Source organism: Pholis gunnellus (assembly GCF_910591455.1).
Source record: "Pholis gunnellus genome assembly, chromosome: 10".
In the NCBI taxonomy this organism is placed as follows: domain Eukaryota; kingdom Metazoa; phylum Chordata; class Actinopteri; order Perciformes; family Pholidae; genus Pholis; species Pholis gunnellus.
In genome coordinates, this window is record NC_136537.1 from 7296852 (window position 1) to 7310615 (window position 13764).

The window sequence follows — 13764 nt, forward strand, 5'->3', positions numbered from 1 at the left end:
TGCTCATGCCCTGTTTTTTTCAGTATAGGGAAAACTTTGTTTCTGGAAGACATTGTTACAATTACATTTTACTGTTAAAAAAAAAAAAGTAATTGAGGACAAAAAATGGTGGCAGTTTTCTTTAGAAGCATTCCGTTCTGGAGCACTATGGTTAGAGTTCATTCTACACAGTTGCAACACTCGCCGGTTAGATTCCAGCTGGGGATCTTTATTGCATGTCATACCTCCCTCTCTCTTCCCCCTCCGTCTCTTCTATGCCTCTTTGCTGTCACTGTACAAGAAAGGCAAAAATAAATCATCTTAAACACTTTCCCGCTACAGCATTTCTTGTAAGCTGTCGACAGGAGACAGCTTACAAGAGCCGAAAATTAGTCTCTGTGTTTTTTTAAGAAACATCCAGATTTGCTCTACACTAGTCTGAGAAGGATAATCATTTGCGCAACCAGCACTAAATGTTAAGGGGGGTGTCACAAAGTAGGCACTTTAAAATGTTATTTAAAGGCTACTGTTATTAGATACAGTGTTTTTTTGGCACTGAGCATAAAGTAAGTGATTGTCACACTGCTAAACAAAGTGTGAAGCTATTTTAAGACGCTCCCAGTGCAAACACAGATTGATTCCAGATGAATCAACTTCTTCTGACGTCTTTCGTTGTTTTGTGAAGACGTACCAAATTTCAAATGTATGTTTATATTCAGCAGTATTTTGCACACCAGTGAGAAGAGGAGCACACCTGTTGCCGGACAGTAGGCAGAACAAAAACAATAAAAGTAGTTCAACTAAGGAGAAGTGATTGACTTACTGACGCCTTGCTGCTCAACCACTCATTCTGCGCTGCATTCATGTATGAGGAACAGAAAAAAGCTTCATTGTCCAATGATTATAAAAAAAACAATTCAGTTCTGATAACATCACACGGATCAGATAACTCGCCTCTCTTTAGATGAGCAATCATATTATGTGCATTCTACTAATTGAGACAATCCAACCTAGATGACTGAACTGACTTTCAATTCTTTATGTCTGATTTATGACTGGTACATGTCAAGTAGGTGTAATCACCTCATATAAAAAGCCGAAAAACAAGTTATGAAATGATAAGGATAGTGCAGAGGGACGGTTTGAAACCAAATATTTATTGAGGGCTGTAAACTTGTGAAATCCCCCAGTTTTACTTTCAGGCACGTTCTAGTCACTGTGGAATCCATACTTGGAAGTCAGTGTATCCTGAGGGACTTGGAGGAAAGTCAGACATGGACATCGCGGATCATATTCAAAGGAATCTCTTATTGTCGCCAAATGTTTCTCAACAAAAGATTGATGGTATTCAATAATACAATACTTTATACTACTCTGAGATTGTGCCTTGATCCAAACCTTTGACCATTGTAGTTTCCTAAATCATTAAAGGTATTTGTATTACATTTGAATTTGATCAAATGTAGTTTTATTTTGTTTGTTCCACTACACGAAAAACCGCAAGTGCTGTATGTACGAGGCTTGTACACTGACCTAGATAGAGACAGGAAATCACTTTTAGCAGGGAGCGTTAGTCTCCAGTGAGGGTGAATACATCCACAGATAATACTCCACCCTCCTACCTAATAAGAAGAGTATTATGTCAAACTAAGGACAGTTAATGTCTTCAGGCTTCATCCCCAGACTGTTCTTAAAATGCAATTTGAAGAGACTTTGTGTCCTACCATTAGATTCAACTTGTAAGCCTCCTTGTAAGCCTCCTAAACAAATGTCTAACCTATTTTTAAAACTTTTGATTTTACATTTTTTTCCAGTGAGCTGCACTGAAACCTGTGTTTTCTGCACTCCTGTCTTTGATTTGACTTTGGTACATCCACACAAACTAGTTACATTCTTGTCAAATCGAAGTCCGAGTATCTCTCTGCCCCAAAGATGCAGCTTTCAGTCTGGAGGTTCCTCTCACTGTCTTGCCTCTTCTCGTGGCTGTCGGCTGCCTTATCGGTAATTGTTCACTCTCACATTTCCTGGCGACACCAGTGTTAACTGGAGCGAACAGTGCACAAGGCAAACACCACTCAATCTGTTGACCATAGCCACGTTTTTGAAGCTGGGTCACTCAGCCATCGGAGGGCAAATGCATTCAATTGGCTTCACAGAATTAGCGCATGTCAACAACCGAGACACGATGAGCCAGTGAACTCCTTTCCATCCTTTCCATGGTTACAGTGGCCAGCAGCATGTATAAAACGCTCACTCCAAAAACAAGCATTTTCTGTGGTGATATCGAATGTCAGAGCAGCTTTTTGGCTGTATTTGTGTTAAAGCAGATACATGTGGGCGTGTGTTTTTAAGACAAACAGACAGTATTAACAGTAGTGTCTCCAGCCTGTTAAGGAAAACATTGGCTTTCCCATCAGCATGCAGGTCAGATAATCAACCCTGCAGCCAAGATTTGGTGGGCGCTGGGCCGTGATATTTGACTGCTTGGCTGGATGGACAAACTCAGGGATAGTTGGCTGTTGTCATGCTGGATTGCACGGTGTTTCCAGCTGCCAGCTGCCACCTTCCCACTGAGGTCTTGAGCTGGTTTGAGCTGGTCTCGGCAGAAATGATCACCACTGCAAACTCAACCTTAATTATAATTGTTTGATGGAAAAATGTGCCTTTTAAAACAAAGAAATTCCTCAAAGAGCTCAACTGAAGTTGCCGTGGAGATGCCAGGCTCTTGGTGGTGTACCAGTGAACTGTGCGTTATTGATTTTGTAATGTCCATGGGTCCAATAGCTCAGGGAACATTGAGCAATACCTGTACCAATACCCCCCCCCCCCCAGGTACTGTAGCTCGTCCACCCTTCATTGCCCAATCAGCACCCATGCTTTTAGCAGCACTCCTGTGGACTGCACTGGGTAAACACAAGAGTCTGCCTCAATGTTTGTCAATGCCAGCTGCCTAACCATTTATCAGCAGCCAGTAAGCATCTGGGCAGCTGGGATCTATGTGCATTACCAATTACAAATACTACCATCAAGAGTCCTTCCTTGCTCTTCTCCATCCCGCTGTGTGTGTGATCTCACGGGGAGAGCTCACAGAGTTTTACTCCCCCAAAATCTCAAGCATGGAGGTGGAACACCCCTCCCGCCTTAATCATTCCCCGGGGGCCCCCTCCTCCCCTCTTGCCTCCCCTGCTCAGGGGACGTCACTCCACTGGCAGCGGTGGGACTGGAGGCTGGAGCACAGAGTCAAGGCGAAGGCGCAGTGTATGAAGAAATCCTGTGGACAGAGGGGCGTCGTGAAAGAACTGCTCTGCTCAGTGTACATGCCAGCATATAAATAAGTGTTGAGAGCAGCGCGACGGCATAGTTTTTGAGAGGCAGCAGTTCACAGGAGCAGTGGATCTAATTTGACATTTACCTGCGCTGGAAGACACGCACTGACACTTCTGACAGCCTTTTTTTTTTTTCCCAGTGTCTAAACCTCAACCACACATCCACACAGTGTCAGTCTGACAAGGTAGGTGCATGTCTCTAATGAAATACAGTGTTGGGGTTTAATGGTACTTCTGCAGAAGCTGGGAGTTGTTTGTGAACTGGCATTATGTTGAGGTCACTGTGCAACGTAAAAACACATGACATGTATGGAATAGTATAGTGCAGGTGATATCTTCCCAAAATGACTTCAATTTGTTTTGTACGTTTTCAAAACTTGATTTTCACGTGCTTGAATCTGATTTTGGTCTTTGCAATCTTCCCTTTTTCATTCACTGTATCCTTGGAGATGCTGCTGTACGGCCCACATTGTAATGTTAATGAGCTGTCACATTCCAAACTCATTCTCCTCCACACTTAAATGGAGTTCAATGCATATTTGGATGGTCGTCAGTGTTAATTTACAGTCAAGATAATCAACGTTTTGCTTCAAAGCAGAAGCTTAATCTTCAAAAGCAAACTAGAAACTATGGTTTGGAGGGCATATTTCATTCTTCATTCATCTTATTGTATTCATGTGCATGTGTTTGGCAGGATCCCCAGCAATCATGCTGATGAAAAGAGACATGCTTAAATAAAAGACAATGAAAAACAAAGGCAATGTTGCAGATCGTCCTTTTGTTCCGTGTAATGAGTAACGACAGACATTGAATGTATAGTGGTGCATTCACGGTCCCCTTATGAATGCAGCTCTTTGAGTACTTAGACCTGCACCATAATCCCAAACAATGGATTTTAATGGGACCCTTCCTGTACAAACTTCACAACTCTCGGCAGCGTTCCTATCATGCACGTCATACTCTGAAGGCTAAACGTCCCTCTCAGCAGTCCCCATCCCACCCTTGTTTCATCCTCACATGTTATGCAACCTACTCTTCAGCATTCCTGTCAACAGAACAAGCTGTCAGAGCCGCTCAAAACGCGAAAGTGACTGACGTTCAAATTGCTCCCAGACCTGATCTTTGCTTTCACAACTAAAATATTGATGCTGAGACAAAGAATAGTGATCGAGTGAGATCAAATCATCTTCTCTATGTGTGTCGCCGTCGAGGCCTACGTGCTGCGTGCACGCGTACTCGCCCACATGCACATTTTGACTCACCCAATTAAACTTATACTGCAGAGCATGAATTGCATTAAATACTAATTTATGTTTGTGGCCTGGCTCGAAGTAAAATGCCTCTAGCTCAGACAGAGGCTACACAGGTATTTTCACTTTTAATCCCCCCCCCCGTCAGCAGGTGCCAACATGTTGGAGCAGGTTCTGTCATTCAGCCGCTCCCTGGTGCGCAGGAAAGTGGTCGACATGAACAACCTGGAGGACTCAAAGCTGTGCCGCTGCCTGGGAACCGTTGACCTCATTGCCCTCGGAGTTGGCAGCACTCTTGGCGCCGGCGTCTACGTCCTGGCCGGCGAGGTGGCCAAGGGAGACTCAGGCCCCAGCATAGTCATCTCCTTCTTAATCGCTGCCCTGGCCTCCGTCATGGCCGGCCTGTGCTACGCTGAGTTCGGCGCGCGCGTCCCCAAGACCGGCTCTGCTTACCTTTATAGCTACGTGACCGTCGGAGAGATCTGGGCCTTCATCACCGGTTGGAACCTCATTCTCTCCTACGTGATAGGTGAGTTAGTGACTTGTCTTTTAATAATCACGTGTTGTTCAGAGAAGATGCTGATTCGTTTCTGGGTTTTTTTCGCTTTCTCACAGGTACCTCCTCAGTTGCCAGGGCTTGGAGTGGCACATTTGATGAAATGATAGGAGGGCACATAGAGGTGTTCTGTAAGACCTACTTCAGCATGAACTCTCCCGGTCTGGCTCAGTACCCTGACTTCTTTGCCGTGTGCCTGATACTGCTGCTTTCTGGTAAGGCCGCAAATAAAGGCTGAAAATCATAAAATCCATATGTTGCATCAGGGGCTGGTGAGAAAGAAGAGATAACTCATGCCATCTTTCATGAGCCACAGCTGGCATAATCCAATAAAGAGATGGCAAGACACTATGTGATAAGTGCCTGATAGGCAATGTGAGTCCACTGGGAGACCACATACGCCCCTTCGGTTTTAGAAACTCCCTCAATCGCCTGCTAGTCCTCAGCAGCACCCCGCTTCTCTTTCCCACAGTCACACACAATCCCATCTGGGAACTGCCCAGTACAACTACAGTTTCTTTACAAACTCAGGTCACTGACAAGCTCCACTGTAGCAGCCGAGGATGTATTGTTGTCAGTAGTTTGTTGACGACTTGCAGAGTACTCCAAATGCATTTCCCGTGGTCAGATTCATGACAGTCCTGGGATTTGAAGTGGACGTGACCCTCAGGCTGAAACGGAAAACCTCATCAGAAAGTATGATTTATTCATTGGCTTGCCAGTGCAATGATTGTGTTAAGTCAGTGCGACCCTCAATCAATCCACTAGTGTTTGGTTGTTTTTAAGAACCACAGATGTGTAGACCGGATGCAATAACTATTCATCAAAACCAGATGAAAACAGGATCGGCTACATTTTGAACAAATTCTGTCATGAATGTATTTATTTCGCAGAGTTCCGCCAAATTTGCTTGCAGATATGCAACACTTAACATTAAAATAACTCAAACAAACTTTACCTGTAACATGTGCAGTTATTCGATCGCTGTGAAATGTGGTACTGACATGCACACTTACCCCTCACGATAAATTGTAATAACTAGCCGTGATCCTCCTCCGAGACTTTTTATGTTGTGCAATCACTTGGTCAAAAATGTCTAAATACTCAAATATATAAAGCAAATGTTAGCATGCTAACGCATCAAACTAAGATGCTGACCATGGTAAACGTTATACCTGCATAGCATTGTCATGGTCATATATTAGCATGCTCATGTTTGCATTTAGCTCAAAAGCAGTCTAATATGTCTAATATGTTCATATAAAGTGCTTTTTGCATTAAGTTTTTCTTGGATGAGTGACACAACTTGATGATAATGTTACTAATGAATAATTATGATGACACACATTGTAACTACTGGGCATTAATTCACATTAAGTATGAATTGAAGCAGTGCCTGGTATTTCAGACTACCACATACATGACAGTACTGTTCTGAGCTCTGTTGCTCTTTTTGCTCATCGAAGGACTCCTGTCGTTTGGCGTGAAGGAGTCGGCCTGGGTCAACAAAGTCTTCACTTTAGTCAACGTGCTCGTACTCTTGTTCGTCATCATCTCCGGCTTCATCAAAGGAGACACGGACAACTGGAAGATAACTGAAGAATCCCTTATAAATGTCACCATAGTTACAAGGTAATCCGTATAACCATCGCAGTTCTCATTTGTAAAAAGGCCATGAATGCAAAGCTCTTCTCTAAACAGCTTTGCATTCATGTTCTTTCATGGTCAGGTCTGGTTTGTTGTTGCATGACAGCAGCTGGACATCTTTAGTCCAACTGTTGCTGTGAAGTGACAGTCGATATGTTTCAGGAACTTGTCGGTGACGGCCAACGTGACCAGCGATTATGGAGTCGGAGGATTCATGCCCTACGGCTTCAGTGGGACCTTGGCTGGAGCTGCCACCTGCTTTTACGCTTTTGTTGGATTCGACTGCATTGCTACCACAGGTGAGCCACGATAGGTTGTGATTCAGCGCAATCCCGTCAAAGCCAAATGCAAACACGTCGGTGTGTCTGTGCGTGACAGGCGAGGAGGTAAGGAACCCCCAGAAAGCCATTCCCATCGGCATCGTGGTGTCACTGACCGTGTGTTTCCTGGCGTACTTCGGCGTGTCCGCCGCGCTCACGCTGATGATGCCCTACTACCTGCTGGACGAGAAGAGCCCTCTGCCCATGGCCTTTGAATACGTGGGCTGGAGCCCTGCCAAATACGTGGTCGCTGCAGGGTCACTGTGTGCCCTCTCCACCAGGTAAGCACCGGATCTGCTTTCGTGAAAATAAGTTGAGGACACACTATCAATATCCACGGTAGACAAAAGCGTTCAGATTTGTATTTATAATACGACTTTAAGTTCTGATTGATGTGCATGCTACACGTGGGTGATAATGGTGAAGGAGAACTGGTCAAAAGCTCTGACCACACATCTCTGTCTGTCTGTCTTGTGATCGGATTGATTCCTGACGCTCAGTGGGACATAGAGGGTGCAGTGCTTAATTCTCTCTGGTTTCAGACACCTGCATGTTTTTGTAATGTATTATTTACAATTAGAATATCTTAAAAATGGTGGGCAGGTTTGTCTAAACAATAAGGTGGTGTGACTTCATTCTGTCTTTCTTCCCTGAGGGGTTTCTGTATCAGTTCTGTCAGTGCCTGTAATTGGTGTTCAGGCTGTTACTTTGGGGGTCCGCCCCTTTGACAGTTGCTTTCCCGATTGCGAAAACCCTTTGACACATATTTTGGTGCTTTCATATGTGTGAACTGCCTCAAGGGCACATAAAATCCCTTGAAGTTCAACTCCTAAACCAGCTCTCAAAACTCAACGAAAAAAAAACCAACTCTCACACATGACATCATAACATTTGACTGTTAAAAGACATTAGTGAAATGTAATTTACCCTCAAAAGCAGCCATGATTTATTGTATTCATTTAAGTTGATGAAAGTGAATGATGTGCCAACAGGAAAGAAAGACACTTGTTTACTTTAAAAAGGTACAGTTCACCCCAAAATCAAAACCCCAAGCCGAGTGCCATGCAGTCCCATTATATTGGAGATAAAGCGGATGTCTCTCCTTGATTTTGCGGTGAACTGTCCCTTTAAGCATGCTGCGATGCTTTGATGATGTGATTGTTTTTGTAAATGCGTGTGTTTCTCTGTGTTTGGGCCTCTTGACTAATGTGTTGGTCTTGCATGTCTCTGCCGTCTCATGCAGTCTGCTGGGCTCCATTTTCCCTATGCCTCGTGTAATCTATGCTATGGCACAGGACGGGGTGCTTTTCAAAGTCTTAGCCCGAATCAATCCAAAGACGAAGACCCCACTTATTGCCACTATGACATCCGGTGTAGTAGCAGGTGAGAGCCAGGGAGCGTCCAGTGATCTCACTGCTGCTAATCTTTCTCCACCAATCAAATGTGAAAGACAGACAAAGACGCAGATAATCATTTGGTTTCGGAAACGTACACACTTCAGTCCAGTTTTAGGAGGTTTTCCCTCCATACACACATGTTGTTCTTTCACATTTGTGCCGGTGTCATGTTTTCTTTCCCAGAATGCCCTCAACTTAACCATGAACCCTCTTCTCCCTAGCCTGTTGGGCTCCATGTTCCCTCTGCCGCGCATTCTCTTTGCCATGGCACGAGATGGTATTCTGTTCAAATTTATGTCCAAATTGAGTAAGCGCCAGTCTCCTGTGGCTGCCACCATGGCGGCAGGTACCACTGCGGGTAAGCTCCCGGGATGAGGACTCGCCTGTGATGGGGTTGTATCGTGGACTTGTTTGGGGGATTTTATCAATGCACGTGGTGGTGGTGACTGCATGTTTAAACTTAGTGGTGGAATTTCCAAAAGCATGTGAGTCAGATTAGTCAGAAGCTGTGTGCGGTTGCATCATGCTCACTGTGCTCAGGTGTTTGGGGCGATGACCTTTAAGTTGATTGACCGGGTGAAGTGGCAGGCAGATGTGAACCCTGGGAAGGAACCCAGCACACAGGCCATGCACAGAGCTGGTAGACCTGGGCGGGGGAGCTTTCTTTGTTATTTTTGCTTTAATATAATGCCGCGGGGGGGGGGCAGCGGACATACCGCCGCTCTGTGTTTGTACTGTGCTGCTGAGATCAGCTCCATGCCGGAGTCTGGTGCTGAGATACAAGAGGGGGAGCGCCACAGTGTATCTCACATCAAACGACACTCGGCGCGGAGATGATTGCAGCTGCCAGCCCGGGGGAATCATTTCATTTCATTTCTTTTTATTGTGAAAACATGTCTGCATGAAGTTTCATTTTTCATCTGTTCATGTGTGCATCCGTTGGAAAACAGCTTTTCAAATTATAATTGCAAGAATGTTGTGCGTATAAATGTTTTCATGTAATTTGTGATATTTCTTTTACCTGCTATAGCCATCATGGCTTTCCTGTTTGACCTCAAAGCGCTGGTTGACATGATGTCCATTGGGACCCTGCTGGCCTACTCGCTGGTTGCCGTGTGTGTGCTGATTCTCAGGTGGGTACATTTGTAAATAACCAAGAAGTGTTATTTGTGCAACATTGTGAAACAGCGTCCCTTTTAGCATTTTCTAAAAACCCACAGGTACGATTAGAAACGCCTCATGCTAAGAACTGTGAATGCTCCCATTGTGTGACTGTGTAGTGGCTGCTTGAGTGAACAAAGGTGTTTACTCAGGCTCCTTGTACTTTTAAACTCTGGACACGGTGTACACCTCTGCTGGTTGCACCGAGGTGACTCATCACCACAGCAGCGTGAACAAAGACACAGTGTCCGTTCACTGGTTTCACCGTTTAAACTGGATTTATAGGCCTCAGTTGTAAAGTAAAACCAAACACATAATTCCCAATGAAACTGTTTTGTAGCTGCATAAAGGAGGCTGTATGTACACAGGTAGTGCTTTGAAAAATTTTCCATAGTGAAATGCAGACTCGTGACCTTTAATCTCTGACTCCGCTGTCGTCCAGGTACCAGCCAGATGGAGCCCTACAGCGGCGGGCAGGCACCGGCGAGAGGGACTACCTGTCCTCTGAGGCGGGGGAGTCTGACCTGACGGAGTCCGAGTCCCACCTGAACATGCTCAACGGCGGCAGCTCCACCCTGGAGGCTGTCCTGCACCCTCCCGCCTCACCCTCCGAGCATTCCTCCAGTGTGGTCAACATGACCGTCTGTGTACTCGGTAAGCAGGCCGGGTTTTTTTTGTTTTAATGATGCGACAAAAGACGTCAGAATTAAATGTGTGTGTGTGTGTGTGTGTTTTCAAACCACAGTGCTGGTAGTGTGTGTGGTCAGTTACCTCACAACGTACCACGTCTACTCCATCCTGGGCATAGAAGTGTGGATCCTGGCGCTCCTGACCCTGTGCCTCCTCATCTTCAGCGGCTGCGTCTTCATGATCTGCAGGCAGCCTCAGACCAGCACGAAGGTCTCCTTCATGGTGCGTGGCAGCTCAATAAGTGCGCCGGTTTCATACCGAGTCTGGCTTCATGGGACGAGGCCGATCCAATACATACATTGATGGTAGATTTTCTTTTTTGCTTGTTTCCATCACAGGTTCCCCTTCTGCCTTTTCTGCCCATTCTGAGCATATTCGTCAATATTTACCTCATGGTTCAGCTGAGTGGAGATACCTGGATACGTTTCTCTGTGTGGATGGCCGTGGGTGAGTTGTGGACATTTAAAGGAGTAATAGACATTTTTGGAAATATACTTTTAGGTCACGAGTTAGGTGAGAAGCTCAATACCACTCTCACGTGTATGGTAAACATGACGCTAGAGCTGCTACGGTTAGCCTAGCTTAGCATAAGGACCGCTGTGTCTAAAGGTACTGTGTCTCTGCCGGGAGCAGTGACTTCCTGGCGTCTTGTCATCACCATGAGGTTGCAAGGCAACCGTTGGAAACTTCAAGAAGTCACTGCTCCCCGTCAAGAAATAGTTCGGCACATAACTTTGTTTTTTTAGATATATCGTGTTAGTTAACGAGCTTTAGAGGTGCTGGTAGACGGATTTTGTCATTTGTACAAGCTAAGCTAAGCTAAGATGTAGCTTCCTATTTAGCAAACAGATTTCATCTTTTGTTTTTTGGCATCTCATGTCTTTTCCAACGTATTTTTCTTTTTCAGGTTTCGTGATCTACTTCGGCTACGGCATGTGGCACAGTGAGGAGCGCCAGCGCAAACTCCAGGGTCTCGTCAACGGCAGCAGCACCCGGGATCACAGCAAGACCGGCGGGGGGAAGCGGGCCGGTACGGGTGCGGCGGGAAAAGACCAAGAGGGTTTCATCTGCCCAGATAAGACCAGCCAGTGTTAAAGCGACGGACTCTGTGAGGCGACAGATGCATGAAAGCACACAGCAGCTCTGCCTTAATGCACCTGTTCACACGGGCAGCATCAGAACTCTGTGTTAGCGGCCACATGATGTGGGGAGCCGCTCTAAAACTGCGATGGACTTGCATCCTGTTACGTCACATTGCGCTTTACGGACAGCACAGAGACATAATTAAAAAAGGACAGGTGGAGGGTGATGTTCATTTCACTGAAGCAGTCTGTGCACGACTGCAGCAAAGCTTGTCTCTCTCTTTATTTTCCTTTTCTGTTATTCTTCACACTTTAAGCAGGTTTGTACAAGTGGGTTTTTAAATGTAAAATCTTGGGAATCTGTGTTTTCCATTTTATTCCTCCAGAGTATTATTCGATTTTTTTATACACCAATTATGTACTACTAATAAAAGTAATGTTAGTTTGTGGTAGACTAATGGTATTCCAGTAAGTGCTGGAGGAGAATGTCAGGCTTCTGTAGGTGGCATGCAACAGATCACAGCAGTCTGTAGTTATTGAGGGATCTGTAGCTGTCGTGGTGGTGGCTTTACTCAGCACAGGTTTGCTTTTGCATTTTTGCTAGGGTGTGTTTTATCTATGAACTGTTACAATATGAATATGACGATCCTTATTTGATACAGAACTCTGCTCAAGAAGTATTTTAGTGGTAGCGTTTTCCACTGTCAGATATATGACACGCCGTATTGTCTGATATTTTGTGCTATTTTGATCCAGACCTTCATGAAATGATCCTCTTTGACACCTAATACGAAGCACAGCAATTCATTACAAAGGTCTGTCTTGCCGCATCATTTAGATGAACTGGGTCCTTTTTCCAGGTTTATTCTCGTGTCTAGTTAACAGTAGAAACTTTGGGATGGTGGTGATCAGGTTTGATTGATACGCGGTGCTCGACAGTAGCAGTTGCCAGGTTTGGCAAACATTTTGACAAACTGGCAACCAATTCTAGGCCTCAGTGGCGACCACTTTTTTTTAATACAAAAATAGGGACAGTAAACAGCAAAAAAAAGCACATGTTTGATATTTGTCGCATCGGTGCATGTGTCAAAAGCTACATGTGACAAAGCTGCACGTGCTTTGGGGCGTTTACTCGCCTGCGCACAGGCATCTGTTTTACAGACAATGTGGAAGCAATTGTTTGTTCTTGGGGTGGACGAAACTGTCAGCATCACGCGTGCACAAGAAGATTCAAGTGATAAAGAAAAAAGCAGATGAACCTGAACGAAAAAACAAAAAGGAAGCTTGTGGAGTCTTGGGAGGCGAAGTGTCGCCGCATCTATGAGCTGGACGGAAGAGTCTTTTGTTCGGTTTCTCTTATAAAGCTTTTTATTCTTTTATGTCACATTTTTTCATTATTAAGCTGACGTACAGGACAACTGCATAGTATCTTAATTACTCAAAATATATGGTGACTAAAAATGACCAAAAGCTGATGCCTGGTTGCCTGCCAATGCCTTTTAAAAGTTAGTGTTGAGCCCCGGTGTGTGCGGTGCAGTGGTTTAAATGAATGTGGAACAAATTCAGAAGCAGGAGTTTGTAGGTGTTCTACTATTCTGAACCTCTACATGAACAGTGTAGAGTCTTCCAGCGAGGTTACAGGGTAGAAGTGACCACGGTATCATGATACAGTATCACTTGTTACCAACTGCACAAGTACAATACATTTATTTTCCAGTAAGACAGTGTTCCGTGTTTCCTTTTCTCTTTTCTCTTACTGCCTTAAGGTGGTTGTGTTTAAGTATTTGTCTGTTAGTTAACAGGATATCTGAAAAAACAACATTTTAATGAAATGTGAGAGTTAGGCCATCAATCAAAGAAGTGATTCATTTCTGTGTGTAGATGACGCCCCCGTGTGGCCATTTATTCAGAACTTTTGGTTCAGTTCAAAGCCTACGATCCTCACAGCGGTGGGACGAGTACTCAGATCTTTTACTCCAGTACAAATATGGGAAAAATTCTCCAATACAAAAAGTACAAGTTCTGCATTCAATATCCTATTTAAGTAAAAGCACAGAAGTATTATCTGCAAAATATACCTATAGAATCAAAAGTAGTCCAAGTACTTGTGTTAAATGTCCCCTGTGACTGATATTTTGTTATACATGACATTGTTAGATGGTAACTGATGCAACAATGTGTAAGCAGCATTTTATTATAGTTATAGCTGGTCAAGATGGAGCTAGTTTTAACTACTCGTATTTACACTGTTGGGTTCAGTTCAGTGGTTCCTGTTGGGATCTGGCAGGAGAGTATTTGGTTATCAGCAAGTATGAAATCTAAATTATTGATATTAATAAATGTGCTGCCGGCACAT

The 13764-nt window shown here is 44.4% G+C and overlaps 1 protein-coding gene across 1 annotated transcript; it reads left to right on the forward strand.

Annotated features, from left to right (window-relative positions):
- The first annotated feature begins 3368 nt into the window (after window positions 1-3368).
- On the forward strand, window positions 3369-13196 carry slc7a2 (solute carrier family 7 member 2). Its single transcript, XM_079167120.1, has 12 exons — window positions 3369-3490; window positions 4707-5084; window positions 5171-5326; window positions 6578-6743; window positions 6921-7057; window positions 7137-7359; window positions 8697-8833; window positions 9506-9608; window positions 10079-10290; window positions 10382-10548; window positions 10665-10773; window positions 11234-13196. The coding sequence occupies exons 2-12, from the start codon at window positions 4715-4717 to the stop codon at window positions 11419-11421; spliced, it is 1968 nt and encodes a 655-aa protein (XP_079023246.1). The 5' UTR covers window positions 3369-3490; window positions 4707-4714; the 3' UTR covers window positions 11422-13196.
- Window positions 13197-13764: the final 568 nt, after the last annotated feature.